Source organism: Apus apus, chromosome 6 (assembly GCF_020740795.1).
Source record: "Apus apus isolate bApuApu2 chromosome 6, bApuApu2.pri.cur, whole genome shotgun sequence".
Lineage (NCBI taxonomy): Eukaryota > Metazoa > Chordata > Aves > Apodiformes > Apodidae > Apus > Apus apus.
The window spans coordinates 38,657,519-38,682,519 of record NC_067287.1 but is presented as its reverse complement, the minus strand read 5'-3'; the positions used below and the strand labels follow the sequence as shown (position 1 = coordinate 38,682,519).

Genomic DNA, 25,001 nt, shown 5'->3' with positions numbered 1-25,001 from the left:
CCTTATTGTGGCCTTTCAATACTTAACAGGTGCTTAGAAGAAAGATGGGGACAGAGTTGTTAGCAGGTCCTGTGACAGGACAAGGGGTGATAGTTTTAAACTAAAAGAGAGGGGATTCAGACTTAGATACAGGGAAGACATTTTTTACAATGAGAGGGTGGTCAAACACTGGCCCAGATTGCCCAAAGAGGTGGTAGATGCCACACCCCTGAAAACATTCAAGGCCAGGTTGGACGGGCTCTAAGCAACCTGATCTAGCTGAAGGTGTCCCTGCTCACTGAAGGGGGCTTGGACTAAATTACTTCTTAAGGGCTCCTTCCGACCCAAACCACTCTTGAAAGTCAAGCCTACCTCAGTTTTTTATCACTTGTACAATTCACATAATCGTAGTGAAGGTTGAGGCCTTCTTCATATTTTATTGTAGGAGATGCAAGCCTACAACTAATTTCATTCCAAGGGGGAGAATTTTTCAGTGCAAGCACTAGAGAGGCTGGTCTGTAACTTGGCACAGCTGTCTTTCAGGAGGGACTTCGTGTGTAGGTGCAGCAAGTTCACATGCATGGTGGAGTTCTGTAGGCAAGGTTTGCCCATCCCCTGCACGTCTGGAACCTGCCTGTGCTCAGCCTGTGCTGCCTTGGAGACTGCAAGTCCACCTGACCCCAGCAGGAATGAGTTAAAACAATGAAACTTTGTTTGTTCTAAATTTGTCATTTCTTTTGTGATGATCCGGCCCGAATGATGCTTGTGTGTGTTGGGACAGTGCCATTACAGGTTGCAGTCGTTTCCACATGAAAATAAGCCATGCTGTGTGCATCATATGTTGCATCCTGTCATTCTTCTGTCCTTTGTGTTTTAGGATAGCAGTGTTTTCTGTCACCGTGTTGCATGATGATCGAATAGTGCTTGTGGCAGAGCAGCGCCCTGATGCGTCAGAGGAGGATAGTTTTCAGTGGATGAGCAGGGTTCTACAGGTAGTCAGTCTGTCCTTTCTCTCTTTCCAGGTGAATAAGGCTGATGTATGAAATGGAAATCTTAGAGCATCTTTTTATTTTTTTCCATAAAAGCCTAGCAGTGTAACTACAGAGAGTTGCAATGAGCTGACTTCTGAGTGTATTTCAGCGTTTGACAGTTAAGAGAGTTCTGTACCAAGCCTTTCCTTCAGAATGTTTTTAAAGATCATACTGCTAGGATTCTTAAAGTCCTAAGGATGATAGTTTTTGTGTGTTTTAATTCTACATATATCTGCTGATTTCATACTGGCTGAGAAGTCTGAAAATGTTTAAGGGTATTCTTAGTGCCAGAACAGACCCTGAAATCTTTTTATGCCACAAACATCATTATTCTAGATCTCCACCAGTAAGCATTAAAAACTTGTTCCCTTGATTATTATGTTATGGGAGGGCAGGAGGGAGGGGATTTCCATTTCAGGATTTCAGAATTAATCACTTCTGAGGAAATAAAAAGTGAGAGAGCAATTATGGAAGAAGATTCAGGGACAACTGAAGGGAAGACTAGAGAGAGCAGCTTAAGGGAAGATGCCTCTTAAGAGTAAAGCAGTTGTGTAATAATAGTTTCTAATTTCAGCTTTGTAATCCTTCTGGAGGGAATATGTGACTGTTTTTTTTCATGGGAGGAAATATTTTTTTTCTTTCTCTTTTTAAGAGTGTCATAGCTAAAACAGACACTCAGGTTTTAGGCAGCAAGATGTTTCCTTCCCTATTCTTGTGGTTTTATGTTCTACTGCGCTTTTGTGATTGTGCCATACGTGCTAAATTTGCTGTGGTATAATTTTGGCTTTCTAAAATCTCTGCACTTTTTGCCCACTTTTAAGAGACTTTCCTAATCCCTGATGTGCAGGTGGCATCCTCTTGATAGAGTGCACAAGCAAAGTCCTGGGTCTGCTCCTGCTCCCATTGAAGTCATGGCACAACTTCTATGAGTTCAGTGAGTGCAGAATTGGACCCTTTATTAGCAAATTGTGGTGCAAGTAAAAGTTTTAATGTTATTAAATGACTTGAATTCATATTCTTGCTGCAGCTATGACCTAGTTACTAACGTGGAGTGTATTTTTCTCTTTCTATCAAGGCAATTGATAGCATTCACCAGGTGGGCGTCTACTGTCTTGCTTTGGTGCCAGCCAACACTTTGCCAAAGGCTTCACTCGGGGGAATCCACATTTCAGAAACCAAGCAGCGCTTCCTAGAGGGTGCTCTGCACCCTTGCAATGTCTTGATGTGTCCTCATACTTGTGTTACTAACCTCCCTAAGCCTAGACAGAAACAACCAGGTGAGTAACCCCGAGCGTGTTCCTTGTTCCCATCTGTCTGTCTCTGAGGGTATGTGTGGAGGATGGGCTGGAGGCAACGTGACAGATTAGGGCTTTAAGCTTGGGTGGCTTTAAGCTGCTTAACTTGGCAGAGCTAGTGCTTGTTGTCAGAGCAGCCCAGAGCCCAGCAAGGGCGTTATGGTCTGCCTGGAATCCCAGGTAGATGCAAGGACCTACAGCAGAGACCCATGGCCTGCTTCTTATGATGTGGCTACAGTATAAATGGCTCCTGTGCTGGCCATCTTGCAAAGGGCAGCCCTCAGACATGATGTAACTCTGCAATAAAACTCAAGTACAGACAGACCTCAATTTGCTGAATCAGTAATGGACTGATTTTTAATGGGCCATACTCACAATGGACTGATTTTTAGTGTCCCATGTTATCCTCTTCTCTCTTTTTCTGTGCATTGTGATCCTTGGTTTTAGCTTTTCATCTTTTCAGTTCCATGTTACGTAGGAGCCTACAGGCTGAATTATACATTATTACTTGCTTCTTGCATCATTTTTCCTCATTTTGCACTGGTTTTCCAAACGCAGATGTTGGTCCTGCTTCAATGATAGTAGGAAACCTTGTTGCTGGAAAGAGGATTGCACAAGCCTCAGGGAGAGATGTTACCCAGTTGGAGGATAATGACCAGGCAAGAAAGGTAACACTGATGTCCTGGTATTACTGAATATTTGAATTGGCTTATTCAGAGTGAGAGCAGTTCTGATGTTCTGCTGAAAGTAAGCATGGTGCATTGCAAGTCAGTCTGAGTGTCTCCTTTTTTTCTGTTGCAGTTCCTGTATTTAGCAGATGTTCTTCAGTGGCGAGCTCAGACAACTCCAGATCATCCCCTCTTTCTTTTGTTGAATTCCAAGGTGAGGTGCACTTCAGGTTGTACCTGAAGATTGAAAATCAGTAAAAGATTGTTTGGATTCTAAGAAAATTCCAGCTAGAAGCCTCCTAAAATGCTTCAGGTTATTTTGATGAAGCAGACAAGAAATGCTATTTAGCAAGCAGCGTAACTTTCCGCAGCTGGAATTTCAGTATGTGTTCTGCTTAAAACACTCCAGTGATTGCATTTCCTGCTGGAACACAACTTCTGTCATGTTAATGCAAGCCACAATTCTGTTTTCATCCTGGAGCAGAAGGGTAGGTGGAAGTCAGAGCTGCAGGATGTTTTAATTAGATAATTTAGAGCCTAAGTAGGGAACCCTTGGGACAGCTTTGGAATCATGTTTTCCAGGAGCACTGCACACCCTTCAGGAGACACTGATACCTTGTCCTCTACTGGGCTCTGCCTCCAAAAAAGAGTGACAGCTACTCAAGACATGAACAAATCCTTCAGTTTTGGAGTACAGGCTCTATGCACTTGCAGTTTCCATACACTTACTTTATTCAAGGGCTGTCTGAGCCCCTAGGACATATGACAAGGCAACAGTCATGGGTCTCAGTAAATACAGCATTTTTTGTTTGAACTGTTTTTGTTTGAGCCTGTGCTCGATAGCTACCCGAGCAGTGCCAGTAACAGCCTCATGACAGCTGAATCTCCCTTGCTCTGTGCTGTGCCACAGACATGGGAGACAGGGAATCTGCTTTTGGAAGGCCCAGCAGCAGTCCTTGGGAAATGCAGGATTTGCCTTTGGGTCTCTCACTGTGCCAGACAGAATGGTTTTAGGACATGGTTCAAAGTTCTGACTTTCCTCGTGAGATTCTGCTTTAGGAAAAGAAACTGCTTTAATATGGTTATTGTTAAAAGCCACAGAATTGGTTTAGTCTTCTCTGAGCATAGAGGCTTTTGAGCAAAGTTTCTAGTATGAAGCAGCCCCTTTCTGGGTCACTTTGTTCAGGCAACTTTCACCTTCACAAGGAGACTCTGCAAAAAGGAGACACAAAACTAAAACACAAAGAAATTACCTGGTGGTGAACATGGGCCTTAAAGAGCTGGGAATAATAAGCTACAGTGCTAAACACGAGTGTGTTCACAGCTCTCCATGAGAAACCCTTCTGTTTTACACCTTTCCATGTCAATGCTTTTGTGACAGCTCGTCTTGGACTTTCAACTGGACACTTGCATAGCAAACATTTGCTGTGATAAACCTTATCTGTTTAGTGAGAGGTGTTCTGGTTTGGTTTGCTGGGCTTTTTGATAGTGGGGGAAGGGGCCCAGGGGTGGCTCCTGTAAGAAGCTGAGAAGCTGCCCCTGCTCCAAACCAGCCAAGGAGCCATTAGAGGAACAATGGATGCAACTCTGCCATTAACATATGGAAGGACTGAGATAAGAGCTGAGCAGAGAAGGACTTGGAGGAGAAGAGCTGTGCTGGAGAAGAAGAGCTGTGCTGGAGAAGAAGAGCTGTGCTGGGGAGGCAGAGCTGTGCTGGTGGTTGGTGAGGAAGAAGGGGAAGAAGGTGCCCAAGCAGCAGTTTCCCTGCAGCCCATGGCGAGATGGCAGCTGTGCCCCTGCACTCGTGGAGGAACGTGGTGGGACATTCCCTGAAGGTGCCAGGAGGGGTGAACTTGGCTACTGGACTTGGATTTTGTGGCCATTGGATTTGCTGCCTGTGGACTCTGATTGCTCAGCTGTGGATGCCCCTGGTCCAGGGGAGTTTGTTCCCAAAGCACCTGGGACTCTGTGAGAAGCCCAGGCTGGAGCAGCTCCAGGCCTGGTGGGAAGGACTCATGGAGGAGAGGTTGGTGGAGGCCTCTGCCATGGGAGGGACCCCGTGGGGAAGCAGGGCAGGACTGTGAGGAATCCTTCTTCCTGAGGAGGAAGGAGCAGCAGGAACCACCAGCCTGTGAACTGACTCTAAACCCCATCCCCATCCCCCTGTGCTGCTGGGGGGAAGGAGGGAGAGAAAGTGGGAACAAAGGGGTTTGGGTGGGAAGAAGGGAGGGGTGGGGTGACATGTGCCAGCCCTGCTCTGGGTGTGTCTGTGTCCTGTGGGTGTTTGGTTAGATTAGTGTGAAATTAAATTATTGTTTTTCCCCAACTTGAGTCTATTTTGCCCAGGCTCTTAATTGGTGAAGAGCCCTCCTTGTCCTTTGTCTCAGCCCAGGAGCTTTGTCCTCCTCATCCCAGAGTGTGTGTGTGGGGAGTTGAGTGAGAGGCCATGGGGCTGTTCCTGTGTTGTTGTGTTGGGCCCAAACCACATCAAGAGGCTTGATTCAGTCTCTGTTCCCTCTGAGGTGGCTGTCCCTACAGTTTTTCTTGAATCTGACTGTTGTCTTGGAAAATCAGATACATCCCAACCTGACAGGCTAAAAGCTAAGAAATTGCTTCCTGGGCTGGATAGCAAAAGGTCTGTCTTGACATCAAAAACTAGACTAAGCCTTTTGGCACCCCCATGCCTTTGTGACTGCCTAAGCAAGCCAAGGATAAAGCTGCTGCTCTGTGAAGACTTCCCAAAGGCACAGTTGTGGGAAATGCACTTCCTACGAGATGGACAGTGGGTGCACTGAAGCAGGAGGAACAGTGTGCATCAGCCACAGCTCAGGCTGCCTCCCTGGCCCTTTCTATGCCAAAGACATCAGCAGAGTTCTCTTTGTGCTTTTAAGAATGCTGATTGCAAAAGCACCTGGGGGTTTGGCTGTGCATGGTAGGGCAAAGCTGATGCAGTGCTTCACTTGCTGCTAAAATGGTTATTTTACTACTACTGCTGTGTTTACTCCCTTGTGAGATGTTCTTCTTTTTGTGGTAACAAATATATTTAGAAGCTCCTTTGTTGCCTGGTGTTTGAAATAATGTATTTAAAAATCCATAGCATTCTAAAAGTTCCCAGTATCAGCAGCATCATCTTCAGAACACCGTGACAGTCTTTAAAAGTGTTTGCTGTCTCATTAAAACAAGGATAATGAAATATGACATCGGCAGCCTGTACTTCTGTTCCATTTCAGACTGTTCCTCTGTTGTTTTGTGCAGGGCACTGTGGCTGGCACTGCCTCGTGTGTACAGCTGCACAAACGAGCAGAGAGGGTGGCAGTGGCACTGCTGGAGAAAGGACGGCTGAATGTTGGTGACCATGTGGCCCTGGTGTACCCGCCTGGTAAGGCAGGACAGTCACAAGAAATGAAACTACTTGCCCAGACGTTGTGTTCAAATATCCATTTAATGTAGTGGTATATGGCAGTGACTTAGTATTTCAAGGAAGAGACTTCTTTTTTGTTGATTATTATTAAGGTGCTTCTCCAAGTGGCAAACTACAGTTAGCAAACATCTGATCTAACTGCTCCAGATGTTCAGGCTGAAGTTTGATTTAAACCACATGAGAGTCATAATTTTCTGCCTCAGAGAGTAGAATAAAACTGCATGTGAACCACTGAAAGCTAGATGAGGGATGTGAGGGTATGAACAGCCTTTCTGCCCTGAGTGTCTGTCTCTGGAAGAGCCATCTGGGCACCATGCTTGCATTACTAGTGTGTATTTACAAGTGTATCTCAGGAAAAAATTATTACCTCATAAAAGTGTATTTTAGAGTCATCATCTTCATAACTTAAAATACTTAGTTGGAGGGTTTTTTTGTTACTTTATGCTACTTGTCCATGAAAATATATCTCTACACATTTAAAGTCTGTAGAGTTTGAATGCGTTGTGCTAACTCTCAAATGCAAAATATGTTAATGTTGACCTGGGCATGGCCAAGAACAGCCTGTTGGTTTGATCAGAGTGTATTTTGCTTTTGGTGAAAGAGTTTGGCCTTTTATTCTGATAAAAAATGGCTTTAATTTCACAAATATCCTTTACAGGAGTTGACTTGATAGCAACATTCTATGGCTGCCTGTATGCGGGCTGTGTCCCTATCACCGTTCGCCCACCTCACCCCCAGAACCTTGCTACCACTCTGCCCACTGTCAAAATGATTGTAGAGGTATGTATAAGACATTCCTCTCCTGATGCTCTTGGTGGGTGTAGGATGGTTGATGCTGCCTGATAAATTGCTTTGCTACAGTCCATGTAAAATGAGTTAGGAGAAAATAAATAATCGGTGTCAATAAATACCTTCTCAGAAACTCATTTAAAATGTTCTTTCTATTGTAATTTGTTTTGCCATGTTTCCAAAGTTTTTCTTCATATATTCAACTTATTGGTTATCCCATCTGGATGGATATGAGATGACTTGAGCACTCATTCCCTAGTTTTATCAGTGTTTTTAATGCTGTATCTTTTGCAGGTCAGTAAGTCTGCATGTATCCTGACCACACAAGGGATAATGAAACTGCTCAAGTCCAAGGAAGCTGCAGCAGCTGTAGATACTAAAACATGGCCCACTATTTTGGATACAGGTACAGAGTGTTTGCCCACTAGCCAAAATCTAAATCATGTAAAGACTGATTAATTGAGTGTGTTGTGCCATAACTGCCTAATTGAATGGATGTATCTTGCCTTGCATCAAACTAGCTGTCCAGAAGCTATTGAAAGCATGTGGTGTTAATGCTGTAAAGATACATTTCTGTCCTGAGCTCTTTTTCCAAAACAATAATATGGTGCTCTTCTCTTTTCATTTATTTTAAATAGATGATATGCCTAAAAAGAAGCTGGCTAGTATTTTCAGACCTGCATCTCCAGATATGTTGGCATACTTGGACTTCAGTGTGTCTACTACTGGTATATTAGCAGGAGTAAAGGTAGAGTAACAAGAGATTTTTTGCAAGAGTTTCCCTTGCTCCCCTAGATAGAGGCAAATTCCACATTCTCCTGCCAGAGAAGAAATACAAAAATACAAGTGGGCCACCTGGGCATTCAGAAAGCCTGTTTTTAAGTCTGCATGACACCCAAATTTCTCGATGCACTTTTTGGAAGCATTCAGGCTTACTGGCTCTGTGTGAGGAATCCCTGAGGGAACAAAAGGGAGAGGTTTTTTGGTAAAGGTCCTGAATTGTTTTCTTCTGTGATTCATCACAGAGATGTCAGGCATCATTTGGCATCATTCACTGTCATGACAGGTGTGATTTGCCCCTAGCATGAGAAAGTACCTGTAAAATTTTGGGCTCATATCCCTTTAATGTTTAAAAGGTGCTTAAAAAAATTCAAACCGCTACGTGTTGCCACATCTTCTACAATAAACATTCCCATCAGTTCCTGCATGTGGTACCCTTTCTTTGAAAAGCCCCTGAGAGCTCCTCTTTTCCTCTTCCAGATGTCACATGCAGCTGCAAGTGCCTTATGTCGCTCCATCAAGCTCCAGTGCGAGCTCTACCCCTCGCGCCAGATCGCCATCTGCCTTGACCCCTACTGTGGCTTGGGCTTTGCACTCTGGTGCTTGTGCAGGTAGGTTGGTGGGCCCGTGGGCTTTGTCCTGTGTTCCCAGCCTTCCCTGGAATCCAGGGGAACACCAGTGGATGAAACTCTCAGAGCAACCCAAATTAACCTGTTAATACTTATTTCATAAAATATGTTTTGTGGTAACAAAAGTCATGAAGGTAAGTCAGCTAGTTGAGGACCTAGTGTTTTGCAAGTAGAATTAGATACCAAATCCAAGAAAAAAGAACTTCACTGTTTATTTTACATTCATTAAATCTTTTTGAAAGCCTTTTGAGGTGAAATAATCTTTTTTCAAGCTCCTTAAGGTGTTGGCTGAGGGATTGGTATGCACTAAGAAATACTGCTGAAGGAAGCAATTAAAAATTTCTTAAAATGAATGAGACCTGACTGGATTCAGTCAGGTGACTGCTGCCATGCAGCACGTTTGGTGAAGCTGCAACATTTTTCTCTTCTTTGCCATTTAAAATATTCCATACACTTTAACTAATCCAGAGATTTAATAGTGTTTTAGATACTTCGTTTTGAAAAATGCAGCAACTCAGTATGAAAGGTTATTTTGTAAAAAGATCAAGTTAGTTTTGCTCTAGTTAATCTATTCCTTCCCTCTCCAGTTTCTCCAACTGGAAAGGAAGGAGAGCAGAACATCTTCTGGTGATTTGTATTAACAATAAAGTGAGGCAGAATGGAGGGAGAAGAATCCTTAGTGATGGAAGAGTTAAAAACTAAATGGACTTTCTGTGCTCTCTGGGGAGAAGATAAGCTGAAGTTCAGATAGAAACCAAGCTCTCAGTTTTCATGTATTTGCTTCTTTTTCACTTGATGCAACTTTTGGCTTTTTTATGCTTGCTTGAAGTTTTCAGGTTTCTTTTTCTTCCTCTCCCTAGTGTATATTCAGGTCATCAGTCTATTCTGGTCCCTCCTCTGGAGCTGGAGAGCAACGTGTCCTTGTGGCTGTCTGCTGTCAGCCAGTACAAAGTGCGTGTCACCTTCTGCTCTTACTCGGTGATGGAGATGTGCACCAAAGGCCTGGGAACACAGACTGATGTTCTCCGGGTGAGTGGACTTCATGTCTCAACATACTGACATACAGATACATGTATCTCCCTAAACGTGTCATTTTGGCTTGCAGAAGATGAGCCATAAGTGCTTCTTTGAAAGCCTTTCCTTATGACTTTCTTTTTGGGAAGTGTTGAGCTCACTGGACGTGTCAGCTCTCGTGCTTCTGGGGGGGAATGAAAAATGTTCTGTGTTTTCAGCCTTACTTATTTGTCCCACCTCTGTGCTGCTGGGTATTTCTGAGATTTTGTGCAAAATACTTACCAAGCCTATCAACTTCTTACTGTCTGAAATGAAAAAAACAAACAAATGCACACAGAGAAAAAACACCCAAAAACCCACCAAACCCTAAAACCAAAAAAACCACTTTCCCCCCGAAAGAAACAAATCAAAAAGCCCCCCAGAGCCTTCCTAGTCTCTCCTGCTTTTTAGATCTCTTGACACCAAAAGTAATGGATCCTAAAATGGACATAATCTTCCTGACAGCAGCAGACACACACTAATACATCCATTTATTTTTGAGGGAAATCTCTTCAACTGCAACTTCGTGTTCTTGAAGAGGTGCCTCTGTTGCAATGGTCGGAGAGTTCCCACGGCTGCAGTAACTAAGCTGCTCAGGAGTTCCCCTGGGAATGTCTAGCAGCTTGTTGGACACAAGAAAGCAGCTATGTTGTCCTTATTCTCAGTATAGACAAAAAAACTCAGTCCCTCAGTTTTCCTGGCCCTCCCTGCAGGAACCCTGGCCCACAGCCCAGCTGCAGCAGGTTCACATGCAGGCTGCTGGGAGCTGCCCATGCCTTGGGCATTGCCTGCCTGCCAGCTGCACAGCACTGGGAGTAACTGGGTCTCTTGTGAGCCCAGTCCTGTGACACAGGGACATTTTGTGGTCTTTTCAGCTCAGCACGATGAGAGGCTGTTGATGCAGGTACACGATGTGAGTAGTTTGTATCTTGTGCATCAAACCCTGCCACAAAGCCTCTTGGAACAATTTTAGAGGGTTGTCCTGGGTAGATGGAGCCACACTGAGTGCACTCCATGTCTGTATTGTTGAACCAGCCCACACCAGTTGTTACAATGCTTTTCAGGTCCATCTGTTCTGCAAATCCAAATGGTTTATTTCTGGAGTTGTTGACTTCAACCTTAAAAGGTTCTTGTTTTTCTTCTCCCAACCTCCCAGATGAAAGGAGTCAACCTGTCCTGCGTGCGAACGTGCATGGTGGTTGCAGAGGAGAGGCCAAGGATTGCATTAACACAGTCTTTCTCTAAGTTATTCAAAGACCTGGGCCTCTCTGCTCGTGCAGTGAGCACCACCTTTGGGTGCAGGGTCAACGTAGCAATCTGCTTACAGGTGAGATTAAACTGCTTATTCCTTATGGGCAGAATCTCTGGGAACTTTGTAGGAAATCATGTTCAGTGGTGTGTAAATTTTTTCCCTAATGAGCTAGAGCTCCATTGCTTGCTTGTTTCATCACCAAGTTGAATAAGCCTTTGAAGGTATGGATTGTGGTAATTTCACTTTCTGTACTCATTGACCAATTGATTCACCTTTCTAATACAGAGGATCAGTATTAAGAGGTTTATTTTCTTCCTACTATGCAGGAGCAGTATTAAATAATAAATACTTGAAGCTGTGCTGTTTCAGGTTTTGTGTGAGTCAGATTTTGTCTGTCTGAAAAACAGCCTTTCTAGATGTGGAGTTAAATGGAAGAGTTCCTCAAATAAGACCCAGGAAAACTGACAAGATTGGCAGGGTTTTTTTACTTTTAGAGATCCCCAGTGAGTATTACCAGCATACAAGACTGCTTGTCTCACCTCATGTGAGAGCTGGACTTTTTTTTATTAAAGGTATAAAAATTGAAGCTTTGAGGGGGAGAATGTGCCCATAAATCCACAGCCCTGCTTCACAGGCTGGAGATAATGACATGCTGTGGGCTAGGCCTGCCTTTCATGCCTCAGTATTCAGTTGTTTATGATACCGTATGTGGAATTTAACCATAGTAAATGTAACTTCTCTTAATGAGATATTTGTTCTCTAGTTAGGAGAGGAAAAAAAAAAAGTATTTCTCAACTTACCTGAAAATCAGGTATTAAGTATGGTCTAAAAATGGGCAAACACCCAGGGTTTTGGAGGATACTTGAGTTAAAAGATAAACTGCTCGAGTTTCAGCTGGGGGCAGTATGTAGCTTTGTATCTGGGGAATTCCAGAGGTGGCACATGCATTGCATGTGTAATTGTAAATTTTCTTTCCAATTTTATTTGTAGAAATTACACTGAATTAAAAATATTCTATGAAGATTGCTACTGTGCCTTTGCAATTTTGTTTTTCTTGTCTTTTTTTCCCCCTTTCTGGTGCCCACTAGATAAAGGAGAGTCTTTTTTCCTCTCAGACTGTGTTGCCATGTGTAACTATTTTGTCTCACACATTTTGAAGAACAGTTTTTTAACAACCCCTAGATACATATTTATAAAGGTGGAAAACCAGGAAGGATATAGATGAGATTAAGGTGACTGTACAGGAAGATTTTAAATTAATTTAATAAAACATTTCAGATGCCAAGCATGAAAGACCAGCTTTCTGAATTGCCTGTTTAAATATGGATTTTAAAAGCCAGTTGATGATATTTGCTGTTCAGATTTTATGAAGGGGGAAAAAAAACTGTGTGAAATGTACTCCCAGAAAGCTATGAAGAGGGTAGGGCTGTTGGGCAGTTAAGTTTCCCCTTCATTTTATACCTTTTCCATCTCCATTCTCTGGTTTTGAGCCTCTTTTTTAGGGGGGTTTTTTAACCCCTTCCCCCATCCAAAGTTCTATCTATATCTGACCTTTTAAAATCATCACATTTAAGTGAATATCAATTAACAGTCAAACTGAAAGGATAATTGATACAAGTTAGCATGCAAATAAGTACATTACCCCTCCCAGCCTTACTCTGCTGATGCACTCAGGTGGTGTTTCTGCAGCAAAAGCAAGCAGCCTTTAGATACTGCCAGATGGAGGAGGGATTTATGATAAGGCAACATGCATGATTTATGATCTGCCTTAACCCTCCTCTTTGTTATTGACTGGGACTTGCATGTTTCCCAGTGAACCCCTTCAAAGTGCCAGGCTCTTAGGTAATCTGAAATGGGAATCTTCTTTTCACTCTAAACAGTATGAGTTTTGTTTTCTGTCTTACTGTGTGTATCTTACGTTTCCAGTGCCTCTTTGTTTGTATTTTCTTTTTTCCCCTTTCTCTCTGTTTCACACACTTTGATGGCCTCTGTTACTTCTGTTTGTGGTCCTGCTGTCAGCCAAACAGGCTGGGCAAGCTGGCTGAACAGGTATAGTGATGCATGTGTGCTTGTCATGTCCTCAACTCAGTCTGGTCCAGCAGTAGATGTATGCCATTAGAGAGAGGTCATTTGAGACAGATCAAGCCAGGTTTCTTTCCTAAAGATGCTCAGTTTCAGTCACAAAAGAACACTTAGAGCTGAAGTACAAAACCTTTTCCTCAAACCAGCAGAAAGGGAGTGTAGCAATGATTAAAATTACTGAATGGTGTATCCATACAGATAAAGGTCATGTCATGAATCTGGCCTGGCTGCCAGTGGCACTGAGCCTCAGCAGGGCTGCAGAGGCACAAGGGAATGTCACTATAAAGTCATTATTGCTGTTCTCCAGCACTGCAGTCTTGAGCTGATGGCCAAGGGGCCTCATTTTAAGCAGTTTTAAAATGAGGATCTGTGCTGTGGGGAGGGGGAATGATCAAAAAAACTTTGCTTGTTGTTGTTTTATGTTTTTGGGGTTTTTTTTTAGCTTAGATTTGCATTTCACAGTAGTTGCTGGTTGTCTTGAGATTAAGTTCTGCTGGGGGAGAAAAGGGTCCTGTGTTCCCCTGTTGGGAAATGGGAAACCTCCCACCAGAGTTGGTGAGAAGGTTCATCTGCTGACTGCAACAGAGCTCTGCCTGGGCTGTTAATGGCAGGAGCCTTGAGAAGATATGGGTTGATTAGAGTGATGTTTTAGTTAAATGTTGGGGTATTTTTTCTTCCAAGTTGACTGTTAAAAAATATCCCCACCTGGAGGACTGTGTCCAGTTCTGGAGCCCCCAATATAAGAAGGACATGGAGATGTTGGAGACAGTCCAGAGAAGGCCACAAAGATGATCCAAGGGCTGGAGCAGCTTTGCTAGGGAGACAGGCTGGGAGAGTTGGGGTGTTCAGCCTGGAGAAGAGAAGGCTCCAGGGAAACCTGAGAGCGCCTTCCAGTGCCTGAAGGGGCTCCAGGAAAGCTGGGGAGGGACTTCTTACAAGGGCATGGAGTCATAAGGCATGGGGGAACAGTTGTAAACTGGAAGAGGGGAGATTTGGATTTGATATTAGAAAAAAATTCTTCACTTTGAGGGTGGTGAGACCCTGGCCCAGGTTGCCCAGGGAAGCTGTGGCTGCCCCATCCCTGGCAGTGTTGAAGGGCAGGTTGGATGGGGCTTGGAGCAGCCTGGGCTGGTGGGAGGTGTCCCTGCCCATGGCAGGTGGTTGGAACTAAACGATCTTTAAGGTCCCTTCCAACCCAAACCATTTCAAAGTAGAACAGTTGAGCTTTGGGAAAGGGATTAGGCCCGCACAGGTTTATGCTTACATGCTTTGCCCTTACTGTGTAGTTTTTAAAGATGGTGCTTACCAAAAAAAAAAAAAAAAATGTTAAAAGCCTTGACCTACCTGTATAAATTCGTGCTTCTCTTGTGCATTCATTTACTGATTCCATAAAACATCAAAGCTTTCTGGTAGTCTCTTTAGCAAGGGGGGATATTTTACTGTATTTCTCACAGATTAGGCCAGTACTTTATACATGATAGTAAAAAAGGGAGAGAAATCAGTGAGTTTATGTGGTAAGCAGGATTTTCTTCTGTTGAATTTTTTTCTTCATTCTTATTCTTAGGGAACAGCAGGACCAGATCCAACAACAGTCTACGTAGACATGCGAGCACTTCGACATGACAGGTACAGATTATGTTAAAGCATTAACTATTTAATGTTTGCAGAGGAGAAAGCTCAGCCTTGTTGCATTGCATTGGTATGTTGAAATACTCTTGGCAGCAGCTAATCCCTCATCACCATATACAAGGAACCCCCCTGCACCCCACACATCCAGCATCTCTTCTTCTATCACTTGTCCTGCTGTTCCTTTCTAGACCCTCACCTGACTCTCTGTCTTTTCATCAATCCTTTATAATCCAGACTCATTATCTGTTTTTTACCTAACCAGGCCACTAGCAAATTTGCCAGCTGGTTGGTTAGTCACAGAATCACAAAAATAGTTAGGGTTGGCAGGATCTCTGGATTTCCCTCATGCAACCTTCTGCTCAAACCATGACCAGCTTCAAGGCTTCAGCAGGGTACTGAGGGTCAGGACCTGTTCAGAATGGAAAATCTCCCAGAATGGACATCTTCCTCCTCCCTGGGTCTCTTTTCTGAGACTGACACCACATGCTTCCCTTAGTGGCATTTCCCATCTTGCATATTATGTCCCTGGACTCTTCCTTTATGGTGTGCAACTTCAAGAAGTTCCCACTACCTTTAGGTAATGGAAAAAGTACAATTAGAGTCTCTTTTGGTTTGTGTTGTGGTTTCTTTTTCTTTCCTTCAGACCAAACCAGTTCTATTCCCTCAGCCTTCCCAGATCCACTAAATGAGAAAATGGCCTCAAGTTGGGCATGGGGAGGTTTAGATTAGATATTAGACAAAAACTTCTTCACTGAAAAGGTAATTAAACACTGGCACAGGCTGCCCACGGAGGTGGTTGAATCCCCATCCCTGGAGTTGTTTAAAAGATGTGAAGACTTGGTGCTGAGGGACATGGTTTAAGCACTGGACTTGGCAGAGTTAGGTTTAATAGTTGGTAAAGTTGGATTATGGTGGAACTCTATGATCTTAAAGGTCTTTTCCAACCAGAATGATTGTGTGATTCTATGAAACTGATGTCCAGCCTGTGCTGCAGCTCATCAAAACACACATGTACACATGTATGTACACACGTTTCATCTGGAAACTTGCCAAGGATACATCATTTCATCAGACCTAGGTCCGAGGTGGTAATTTTCCTAACTTGTCTCTTGGTTAACTGCAGACAAGTGCTGGCAGCACCAAGTTCAGACTGTAAGTTGGTAGATACAGACACATAGTTGTGTCTGCACTTGTAAGAAATGTAATAGCAAGACTTGGTGTGTCTGCCCTTTTTTTTAATGTAATGTTAAATTAGGGGCTTATCTCAACTGGCAGCTTTTGTGACTATTCATGCCTAATGTTTGCAAGCTCAGAGCTGTTAGAAGACAAGCTGTTCAGCCTCGTTGGCATGATCACAGTTTGGCATTTGGACAGATCAGTGTGAACTACAGTCATTTTCTCCTTATTTCATGTGTCACTACAACTTGCATGGTACATGTTCCTGTTAAAACCAAGTTCAGACTTAGCCTCAAAGCTGCCACTGTGTGTGTAAGTTCTAGCCTGTGGGTGCAGGTACAGTGTCATGTACAGGAGCCTTCTCTCTCATATGCCTCTCCTACTGCACTCAATTCTTGTTTCTTCTGCAAATCCCCAGAAGTTATTTAATTCCATTCAGGCTGCTTGCTCTTCACTTTTTGTAACTCCTGCTGACACTCTGCCATGGTCAGTCTCGTTTCAGTGGTGCCCTGTGATAGGATACGGGGAGGTGGCACTAAGCTAAAGCGCAGGAAGTTCCACCTCAACCTGAGGAAAAACTGTTTTTACTGTGAGGATGACAGGGCACTGGGACAGGCTGCCCAGAGAGGTTGTGGAGTCTCCTTCTCTGGAGACTTTCAAGACCCGTCTGGACACATTCCTGTGTGATCTGCCCTGGGTGTTCCTGCTGCAGCAGGGGGGTTGGACTTGATCCTCAGAGGTCCCTTCCAGCCCCTGTGATTCTATGGCTCAGTGTGGCAAACAGGTCCATGAGAGTCCAACACAGAAGGTGAATTGAAAATGCTGGTGGAACTGCAACCTTAGAGCTCTGTTGGAAAAAGTGACTCATCTCCCAGAGAGCTGAGTTTCTGATTCTTTAAAGGAATGTGGTCTGTGGGGCTGCTAATGTGGAAGTCTTGAAGACAGGTAGATTCTGCACTGTGAATGTTCACTGCATTGTCAATAACTGAGCATAGTTTGCTGGCATAACAGTTTGGCTGGTGCAGCTAAGGACAGGGTAACACTGGATATACTGGAACTCTTCTATTTAAGTTCATAAATCCCTGTACAAATGTGTTCTCTTGTTTTCTCAGGGTGCGTTTGGTAGAGAGAGGTTCTCCACACAGTCTGCCACTTATGGAGTCTGGGAAGGTGAGAGATTGAGGGCAGTCCTTCCTGCTCATGACCCCTTCCTGGGTGCTGAGCTGCTTCAGCTGGGTCTCACTGCAGAATTTGTGCACTTACCACAGTCTGCCTTGGAGTTAGTTGAAATGAAGCCAGGTGTGTGAAGTGCAGCAATAGGATATGTTACTGCAGCTGAAAACATCGGAGGCCTTCATGTGGAAGGCATTTTTCATGTGTGAAACAAACCAAATCTGAAGCTGCAAAATAGCTGCTTAGAGTTTAAATTACTAAACAACTCGGTAGGAAGAGATGGATAATCTTGATGATGTGGAGAGAAGTAGAAAGGGAAGAATTGTTAATTCTTGTGGCTCTGCATTAACTTTGCTATTGATGACTTTAAGTTCTTTTAAGTTCTCTTAAACATTTGCTTCTTATTCAAGATTCTTCCAGGGGTAAAGGTCATCATAGCACACACAGAAACCAAGGGACCTCTGGGAGACTCGCATCTGGGAGAGGTAAACATTTGATGCTGTTGTTTATCAGCAGTGATTTACTGTATTGATAAATCATGTTAGATAAATGCCTGTCCCTCAGTGGGGTGGCCACATAAGGTGGCAAGTGAGCGAACACTGCAGAGAACTGCAACTGTTCACATGCTTGTGTGTGTGGCTGCCTGGTTTCTCTCTGGTTCTCTGCTGAACCCCTGGATGCCAGTACCAGGTGATACCAGTTGACTAGTCTGATTGGCAGCTAGAAGGGGGGGTGAACAGCTAATGAACTGTCATCAGTGGATGACAGGCATTAGGTAGTTTACTGCTTGCTTTAATCTTTGTGTTATATATGTCTGAATTTGTGTGTACTGAGATGTCCAGCTACTAAAAAATTGCAGGTTAATAGCTCTTCCTTTCCAGTAAGTCAAATGCCTAGTTTATTTTTCTTCTTTACCATCCCCACTTACATGATATGCCAATATATATGTATGTCTCCTTTTTACTCCTTTTTCCTGATCATTTTCTGTGAGGCAGAAGTTAATGAATTATTTTTACAAAACTACTGGCATTTTAGGAGCAAAAAAAAAAAAAGTCAGTGGAGCAGATCTTTTTAAATCAACAAATGATGCTGCCTGGGTGTTTACATGTTTGTTTCCCCCAGATCTGGGTGAGCAGCCCACACAATGCCACGGGTTACTACACAGTGTATGGGGAGGAAGCCCTGCACGCCGACCACTTCACCGCCCGCCTGAGCTTCGGGGACACACAGACCCTGTGGGCCAGGACTGGGTACCTGGGCTTCCTGCGCAGGACGGAGCTGACTGATGCCAGTGGAGGTGAGAGGAGACACGTGTGCCCACTGAACCTGGGGTTTGAAACTCCTGGGGGGGGTCGTCAAGCTCGTGGAGGGTGAAGCTGTCCTGTGAGGTCACCCTGACTTCTGTCCAGGAAAGGTGTGGAGGGTAAAGGAACCTTTACTCTTTGCATACTAATTGATTATCATGGTACTGGGTAATCATGCAGAATGAGAAGTTCATAATGCCCTTTTGACAGATTTAAACAGAGGTGTGGCCAGACACATGTCCTGCCAACGCAGAAACTAGAAACTATTACATCCATTAGGCTGGAGTCTAGTAAAGTTAAGAAGCTGAGCACTGAAAAAAACAGTGGGTGAAACAGAGACGAATGATCTTGCTACATTGACTTCTGGTAGCCAGGAAGAAAAGAACAGTTTCCCACAACATCATGTTCATCTTTATTTCCACTTACACAAAATAATAGGACCACATTGGTGTAGAAGCACTGGAGCCCTTCTACTTGCTTTTCCTCTGCACCTCCTTCCTTGCAGACAGGGCGCAGTGTGTCCGTGCTGGTCTAGAGGACACAAATGATGCTAACTCCTTTGGCCATTTCAGGACATGCACCAATAGCAGTGGTTTCCCAGCCTTTCAGAAGCTAAAGATCTAGAGGATTCATTTCTGTAGTTTGCAGCATAGAAAATCAATTGTTTATCTCATTTTTTTTTCAATGTAAGCCAAGATGTCTAAAATTGAGAAATGTAAGCAGATGGGAGAAAACAGCTCCTTTTTCTGTTGAAACAGAACATGGAGTAGGTATAACTCCTGATTATCACACATTTAAAAAAAAAAAAAAGTAACCTCTAAACATCCTAAGAAAATTTGTTGAATACTTGTAACTTATTAGCAATGTCTGTTGTTAATTATCTGTGATCGGACTTGCATGAATGGTGGTATCTACATGGCTGGTGTCCCCTGGCTGCTGTTCCTGGGCAAGGGGCTGTAGGGGGTTCACAGACACCTTGTACATTTCCTGTAGTCACTCATGGGATGAGATAGAGCAGCAGTGTCCCCACTGGTGGAACCTAAGTCATCTAGACTCTTTCTTCTGGGAAGCCCTGGGCCCATCTCAGCAGGAAGCACGTGGAGATGCCCCCTGTGGGTCTGATGATGTGTCTGTGCTGTGTTGCAGAAAGGCACGATGCCCTCTATGTGGTGGGCTCCTTGGATGAAACCCTGGAGCTCCGAGGAATGAGGTACCACCCCATTGACATAGAGACCTCTGTGATAAGAGCACATAAGAGCATTGCAGAATGGTAAGAGCCTCAGAATTCCTCTCCTGCCTCCTCCTTCTAAAGCAGCAGAAGTCGAGCTGTATGACACAGCAGAGACTTGCTGTAAAGGGAGCTCACCAAAACTTTCCTTAGTTATTCTCCCTGCAGTTGTTTCTGAAATGTAATGCCCCTCTTTCCCTTGCCTCCACTGCTCAAAAAAACCCCTTTATCAGCATGTGATCTTTGAAGGCTGAAAGCTGGGGAGGGCTGGGAACAGGGAAGCAGAGCACTTGCAAGCTGTGCTGTGAACTGCCCTGCCTGTGTCAGAACGTGTGCACGTGGGCAGGATAAGCACATCTCAAGTATTTCCTAAATGGTGGCTTCTAACATACATGATTCTGGTTTGGTTCTAGTGGATGATCACAGCGTTTTGCTGTAGCTCCTCTCCACTCTCAAAGTGGTCATGTGTACTTGTCACCTTTGGGAAGTGTTGTTTCTCCTACCATAAAGTCTGTAGATGCACACAAGTGTGTTAATGTCAAGTGTGGAATCCTAATGGTTCCCCTTTCAATACTGAAGTGCAAAGGGCTCTTAAGTACACACTTGTGAACATATAAAAAAGACCCACTTGCATTTGGTACATGGAGAATTAAAAAAACAAGTGAGGGAAAATATCCCAAGAAGTTACAGCTTTAATGCCTGTTGGTTTATGCATACTTTTACCTCACTATTGTATCACTTTTTCTTACTTACTATATTGTTCAAGCCTTACAAAATGTATTTCCAGGGGGTGTCTCTTTGATAACTCTGGCTATTTACCTTTTTCTCACCATAACTGTTTGCATCCTGCCGACAGTGCTGTGTTTACATGGACCAACTTGCTGGTGGTGGTTGTGGAGTTGGAAGGCTCAGAACAAGAAGCGTTGGACCTGGTGGCACTGGTGACAAATGTGGTTCTGGAAGAGCATTATCTCATAGTAGGTGTTGTTGTCATAGTGGACCCTGGTGTTATTCCAATCAATTCCCGTGGTGAGAAGCAGCGGATGCACTTGAGAGACGGATTTTTAGCTGACCAGCTGGATCCTATTTATGTTGCCTACAACATGTGAGAACAGAAGATCATATCAAGGCCAAAGCACCAAAATCAAGGGACTTCCCAAATAACAACGTTGGGATCCATTTTCTGTGTTTTTAGAAGCTGTTGGAAGACCTTAGGGAAATGGAGATGCTAATCTTCCCAGACCTTCATCTCTCAGATTGCATTTGCTTTCATAAAACCATTGTAACAGTTGAAGCTGTCTTAGGATGGAGAGTTGACTGGAATTCCTGAAGGAAGCTTATTAGAAATATCATGGACCAGTGTTTTTTTTTTTACAGTAATTACGAATGTCAGTACTTGATGCACTGCATTAAAGGACATGAAGTGGGGTGGGGAGAGAACACCAGCTGTGAGGAGGACTCCTGGAAATAATGCTGAAAGTCGTGGGTAACCCTGTGGGGTCCACCCTCTGTGGGATGGTTTGCAATAAACTGGCAGGATCTTTCCAGATTGCACACAACTCTACCATATTCTCTACTGTACTGAAAGGAATTTTGCACATATTTGAGATAGAAAAATGCAGCCTTTTTATTTTAAATCAGTGACTCGTCCCCCATTCAGAAGAAACAAAATTCATTCCAGTCCTGGATTGAATATAACCACAATTATGCTGCTGTTCAGCTTTTTTTGTACCAAGCAAAAACAAATAGTGCAACTGTAAGAAGGTTACTTACTGTGCCATGCTGGACTCTACAATGCTATAAACTTTATAATAAAATAGAAATTAATATCCAGATTTAAGTACTTGATGCAGGAGCCTTCACTGCTCCTGCTGTGGTGACTTCAAGTGGCTTATTTCCATAGCATCAGCTGTGACTGCCCTGCAACACACCAACCATTTGAAAATCCATTCCAAAGCAAAGAGTCTCTGAATGATTTGTAGAAATGTTTACAAAGCATGGTCTGACAATATGTTTTCCTTGAGTATCCTGTGCTAAAACTTTGGATACTGGGGTTTTTTTCCACCATGGAAAAGATAATTCAGTGTTAGTTGATCCGCTGTGGTACAAACTTTCATTATTTTATTATTTCTTTTTAGAGTTGTATTTAGACAGACTTCTGTTTTCTTCTAGCTGAAATGCCCAGTTGGTTGTGTCACACTTGACTAAAAAAGTTTTGGACGTTTCTGCCTGATCTAATACTGCAGTGAACCTAATTAAGAAAGAGAATGTGAAATTTATTCAAATACTTTGTGTATTTGAAGGTAAGCATGAGACTAGCAAATAATTATTTTTATAGAGTTGTTAAAAAGACTTCAGGCTAATTAAATCCTTTTTAATAATGCATGAGTTTGGCAAAGGAGCCAGGTTTTCCTGCAAGGCAATTCTGCCAGGATCAGTGCCTAAGAAAGATGGATGTTGGTCTCCTGATGTGAGGATCTCAAGTTGACTCTTGGTCAAATAAACTATAGAATCTTCAACAAAAAGCTTTCCTATCTAGTAGTTCTTTGCCCTCATGGTGTTTTACTGTGGTGTATTATACAGCTGCATATTCTACTATGACTGTAATTATGTACAGAACTTGTGTAACTTATTAAGTACAGCAACCTCTACCAGTGGACTGTGGGGTACTCCTTGTAACAAAACAGCTGGGAAAAGGAGAGAACTACCTAACCCCCATTTTAATGTTGTAGGTTTTCTAGCAAATAGAGCATTGTAAAATTTTTTTGTATTTGAGGTATTGATGACAGTGAGACAAGTTGCCTTGTAAAGTAAAACCTAAAACAAAAAGCACATTAAACATTTCAGTACAGCTCTTGAAATTCTGACTTGCTTGAACGTTTAAACTTTGTTAAGATCAAAACCATAGCATCTACAGATTTCATCTGTGTTTTGGGCAGTTTCATGTCTGAAGAGCTTTTTCTGCTAAATCTCATTACAGTTGCTTTACAGTTAAAAGCCTCAAACAGGGACATCCTCAAAACCTGGGTGTTCCTGCATGTCACGTTTTCACGTACCTGGACGGAAAAGCTCTCAGGGGTCTTGCCCTGAGTGAGGGTGGCACCTGGGGCGAGGAGTTGAACACCCTCCCTGGGCCCTGCTGCTGCTTATTCCACCTCTCAGCCCAGTGCCAAACAGAAGGACAGCCCGAGGGGACAGTCCCAGCAGCCGCCACGTTCCCGTCGTGCCGGGCGGGCTTGTTCCCGTTGCTGAGGCGTGCCAGGGATGCGCCCAGCTCTGTGGGCAGCCCTTGCCACCCTGCAGGTGGGCACGAGGCCTTTCCTGTGCCCACGGGGCCAGAAGGAATTCACTTAGAAGGTCGGGCTGCTCCTCTGCCACCTGCACCCCGGGGGAATGTCCCTGCGAGTGTGACAGGCATGGGAAGAACTTCTGCTTCTCTGCCCAGCTTGTGTTGCACCAGCTTCTCAGGCTGGGGGAGAGGAACTTAGAAATGTTCTGCCTGTGGGAGGGCCTTCAAGTAGGTGTTGTCCTCCAAGCAGCACCTGAAGATTCAGGAGGCATGTGGGCCTTAGAGCTGCTCGGTGTGTAGCTGAACCTTCTCCAGGTCCTCCTCCCTCCAGCTGCACATGAGGACTCACCACGGGGAGCAGCCATCCCACTGTTTGCTTTGCAGCTGGGCATGTGCCAAAATGTCCAGCTTTGAAAAGTGTTGTAAAAAGCCCCAGCAGGATGAGGAGAGACCTGGTGCTAGACCCAGGCTAATGACCACCAGGGCAAAAGCACTGGGTGAAAAGCAGGAGCAGAAAGAGCAGCACTGAGATGACAGCCTCAGGCAGCCTCATCAGGCTGACCCGAAACAGCAGCAGGCAGAAAAGCTGTAGAAGTCACTAAAGCAAGAAGTGTTCCTGGCCCGTGGCTGACAGGAGGTGGTGTCTGGTTTAATTTGTGTTAGAGGAAACTGAGGTGCTGCAGCAGCAGGACTCCAGAGGATGTTTCCAAACGGAAGGATTTCTCTGAAGCAAGGCTCAATGCAGATACTTCTCTGGGGCACAGCAGATGACAGGCTGCTGAGGGAGGCTCCTCACAGCCAGGGGGTGTGCAGAGCCCTCTGCTTACAGGGGGATCCCACCCTCTTGCCGGGTCTCAATTGTTCTGTTTTCAGCCAGCACTTTTTTTCAAACACTCTTCCAGGGGTTCCTGGCCAAAGCAGCTGCTCTTAGCCAGACTGCAAGAGGTGTGTTTCCTTGTACGTGGCAATAATTTAACTTCTGGTCTCTTAAGTGAAGGCAAAGGGTTTTGTTCAAAGAGGGAAGGGAGATGGTGCACCTACAGAAAGTAGATTTTTACCAAAATCCTTGTTTAGGAAACAAGCAGGAATTGATCCTGCAAAATAGGGTTTGCTTCTAGAAGCAGTGTGCATGGGAGGTTAGGATCTTGGAGCCTTTGCTGGTTTTGTCACTGTTAAGGACACACGTTGTACTTGGCACAGTGCTGTGTGTGAAGGGCGTTTCAAGCTGGCAGGTTTCAGTGCAGTTCAACTCCTCTTTCTCAAAACTAGTGAAGAGGGGTGTCAAAAATGTGGAATTCACCTGGAATTGAATGAGTTTTGGCGTTTTAAATAGCAGCTTGTGGTAGAGAGAGAAGAAATGTTTGTTTTATTGACCTCAGCTTTTGGGAAGGTGGAAGGTAGTAAGGAGGGTGTTCTAAGCCCCATCTGCTGAGTTACCAAGTGGCTGTAGCTGAGGGAGGGAGGTTGAGGTGCCACGAGGGGGCTGCTGGCAAAGCTTCAGAGCTGCTCTGGGCTGTGAGGCCAGAGCCCAGTGGGTACAAAATGACTTTGTAAGCATTAATAAATCTGCCTTGGTTGCAGCACTGTTCTTTGTCAGCCAGCACTTTGCACTGGCTTCATTTTGTAAGCTTTTTGTCATTCCAGCAGCAGTACTTTGAGGCTACTTGCTGCCTTTATGTATCACTTATTGTTACCCAGGAATTTATTTTAGCAGGAAAAAAAAAACAGTTTCCTTTAGTTGTACATTTCTAATTTTTGGTACCAAGTCCCTCATTTATCTAATGATGTTTCTCTGCACTTTAAGGATCTTTTTGGAAGGATTTCCGGTCTTGGTTTCTGTTGCATATTCTCAACCCTGTTTTAAAGCCAAAAAAAGAGTTTTCTGGAAGCTTGCATGTGGAAAGTGTGCAGTGTGTGGGGCCAGACAGCCTGTTGGTACATGACAGAGCAGGATTATACCAATTTGCAGCTAACAAAATGGCACTGAATAATCCTCTAACTGTTTGCAATTCAGGATGTACTTGTGCTGGTTGTACTCACTCTTACTGCTAAACTGATGTTTAAATTCACTGGGTAATATACTTTAAATATTTACATGATCAGATATTTCAGAGGAGATTTTTTTTTAAGCCAGAGTTTCTTGTCATGACAATTTTTTGCTACAGTCTTCAGGTAACTTTTTTTTTTGTGACCAGTTCTTTTGTTTAGGAGGAACTAGACACA

The 25,001-nt window shown here is 43.9% G+C and overlaps 1 protein-coding gene across 6 annotated transcripts in view; it reads left to right on the top strand.

Moving 5' to 3' along the window:
* Nucleotides 1-22,350, top strand: part of DIP2A (disco interacting protein 2 homolog A) — a 119,259-nt gene extending 96,909 nt beyond the window's left edge. The window contains exons 22-39 of one of the 6 annotated variants that reach the window (XM_051623769.1): nt 857-971; nt 2,086-2,287; nt 2,864-2,973; nt 3,107-3,187; nt 6,229-6,352; nt 7,053-7,174; nt 7,478-7,589; nt 7,822-7,931; nt 8,444-8,574; nt 9,453-9,621; nt 10,802-10,972; nt 12,917-12,946; nt 14,544-14,605; nt 16,897-16,954; nt 17,368-17,442; nt 18,080-18,254; nt 19,408-19,531; nt 20,346-22,350. In XM_051623769.1, the coding sequence (XP_051479729.1) occupies nt 857-971; nt 2,086-2,287; nt 2,864-2,973; nt 3,107-3,187; nt 6,229-6,352; nt 7,053-7,174; nt 7,478-7,589; nt 7,822-7,931; nt 8,444-8,574; nt 9,453-9,621; nt 10,802-10,972; nt 12,917-12,946; nt 14,544-14,605; nt 16,897-16,954; nt 17,368-17,442; nt 18,080-18,254; nt 19,408-19,531; nt 20,346-20,598 (2,224 nt within the window). In that variant the 3' untranslated portion in view covers nt 20,599-22,350. The other 5 variants (XM_051623770.1, XR_007889932.1, XR_007889933.1 and 2 more) reach the window with 5 other exon arrangements.
* Nucleotides 22,351-25,001: the final 2,651 nt, after the last annotated feature.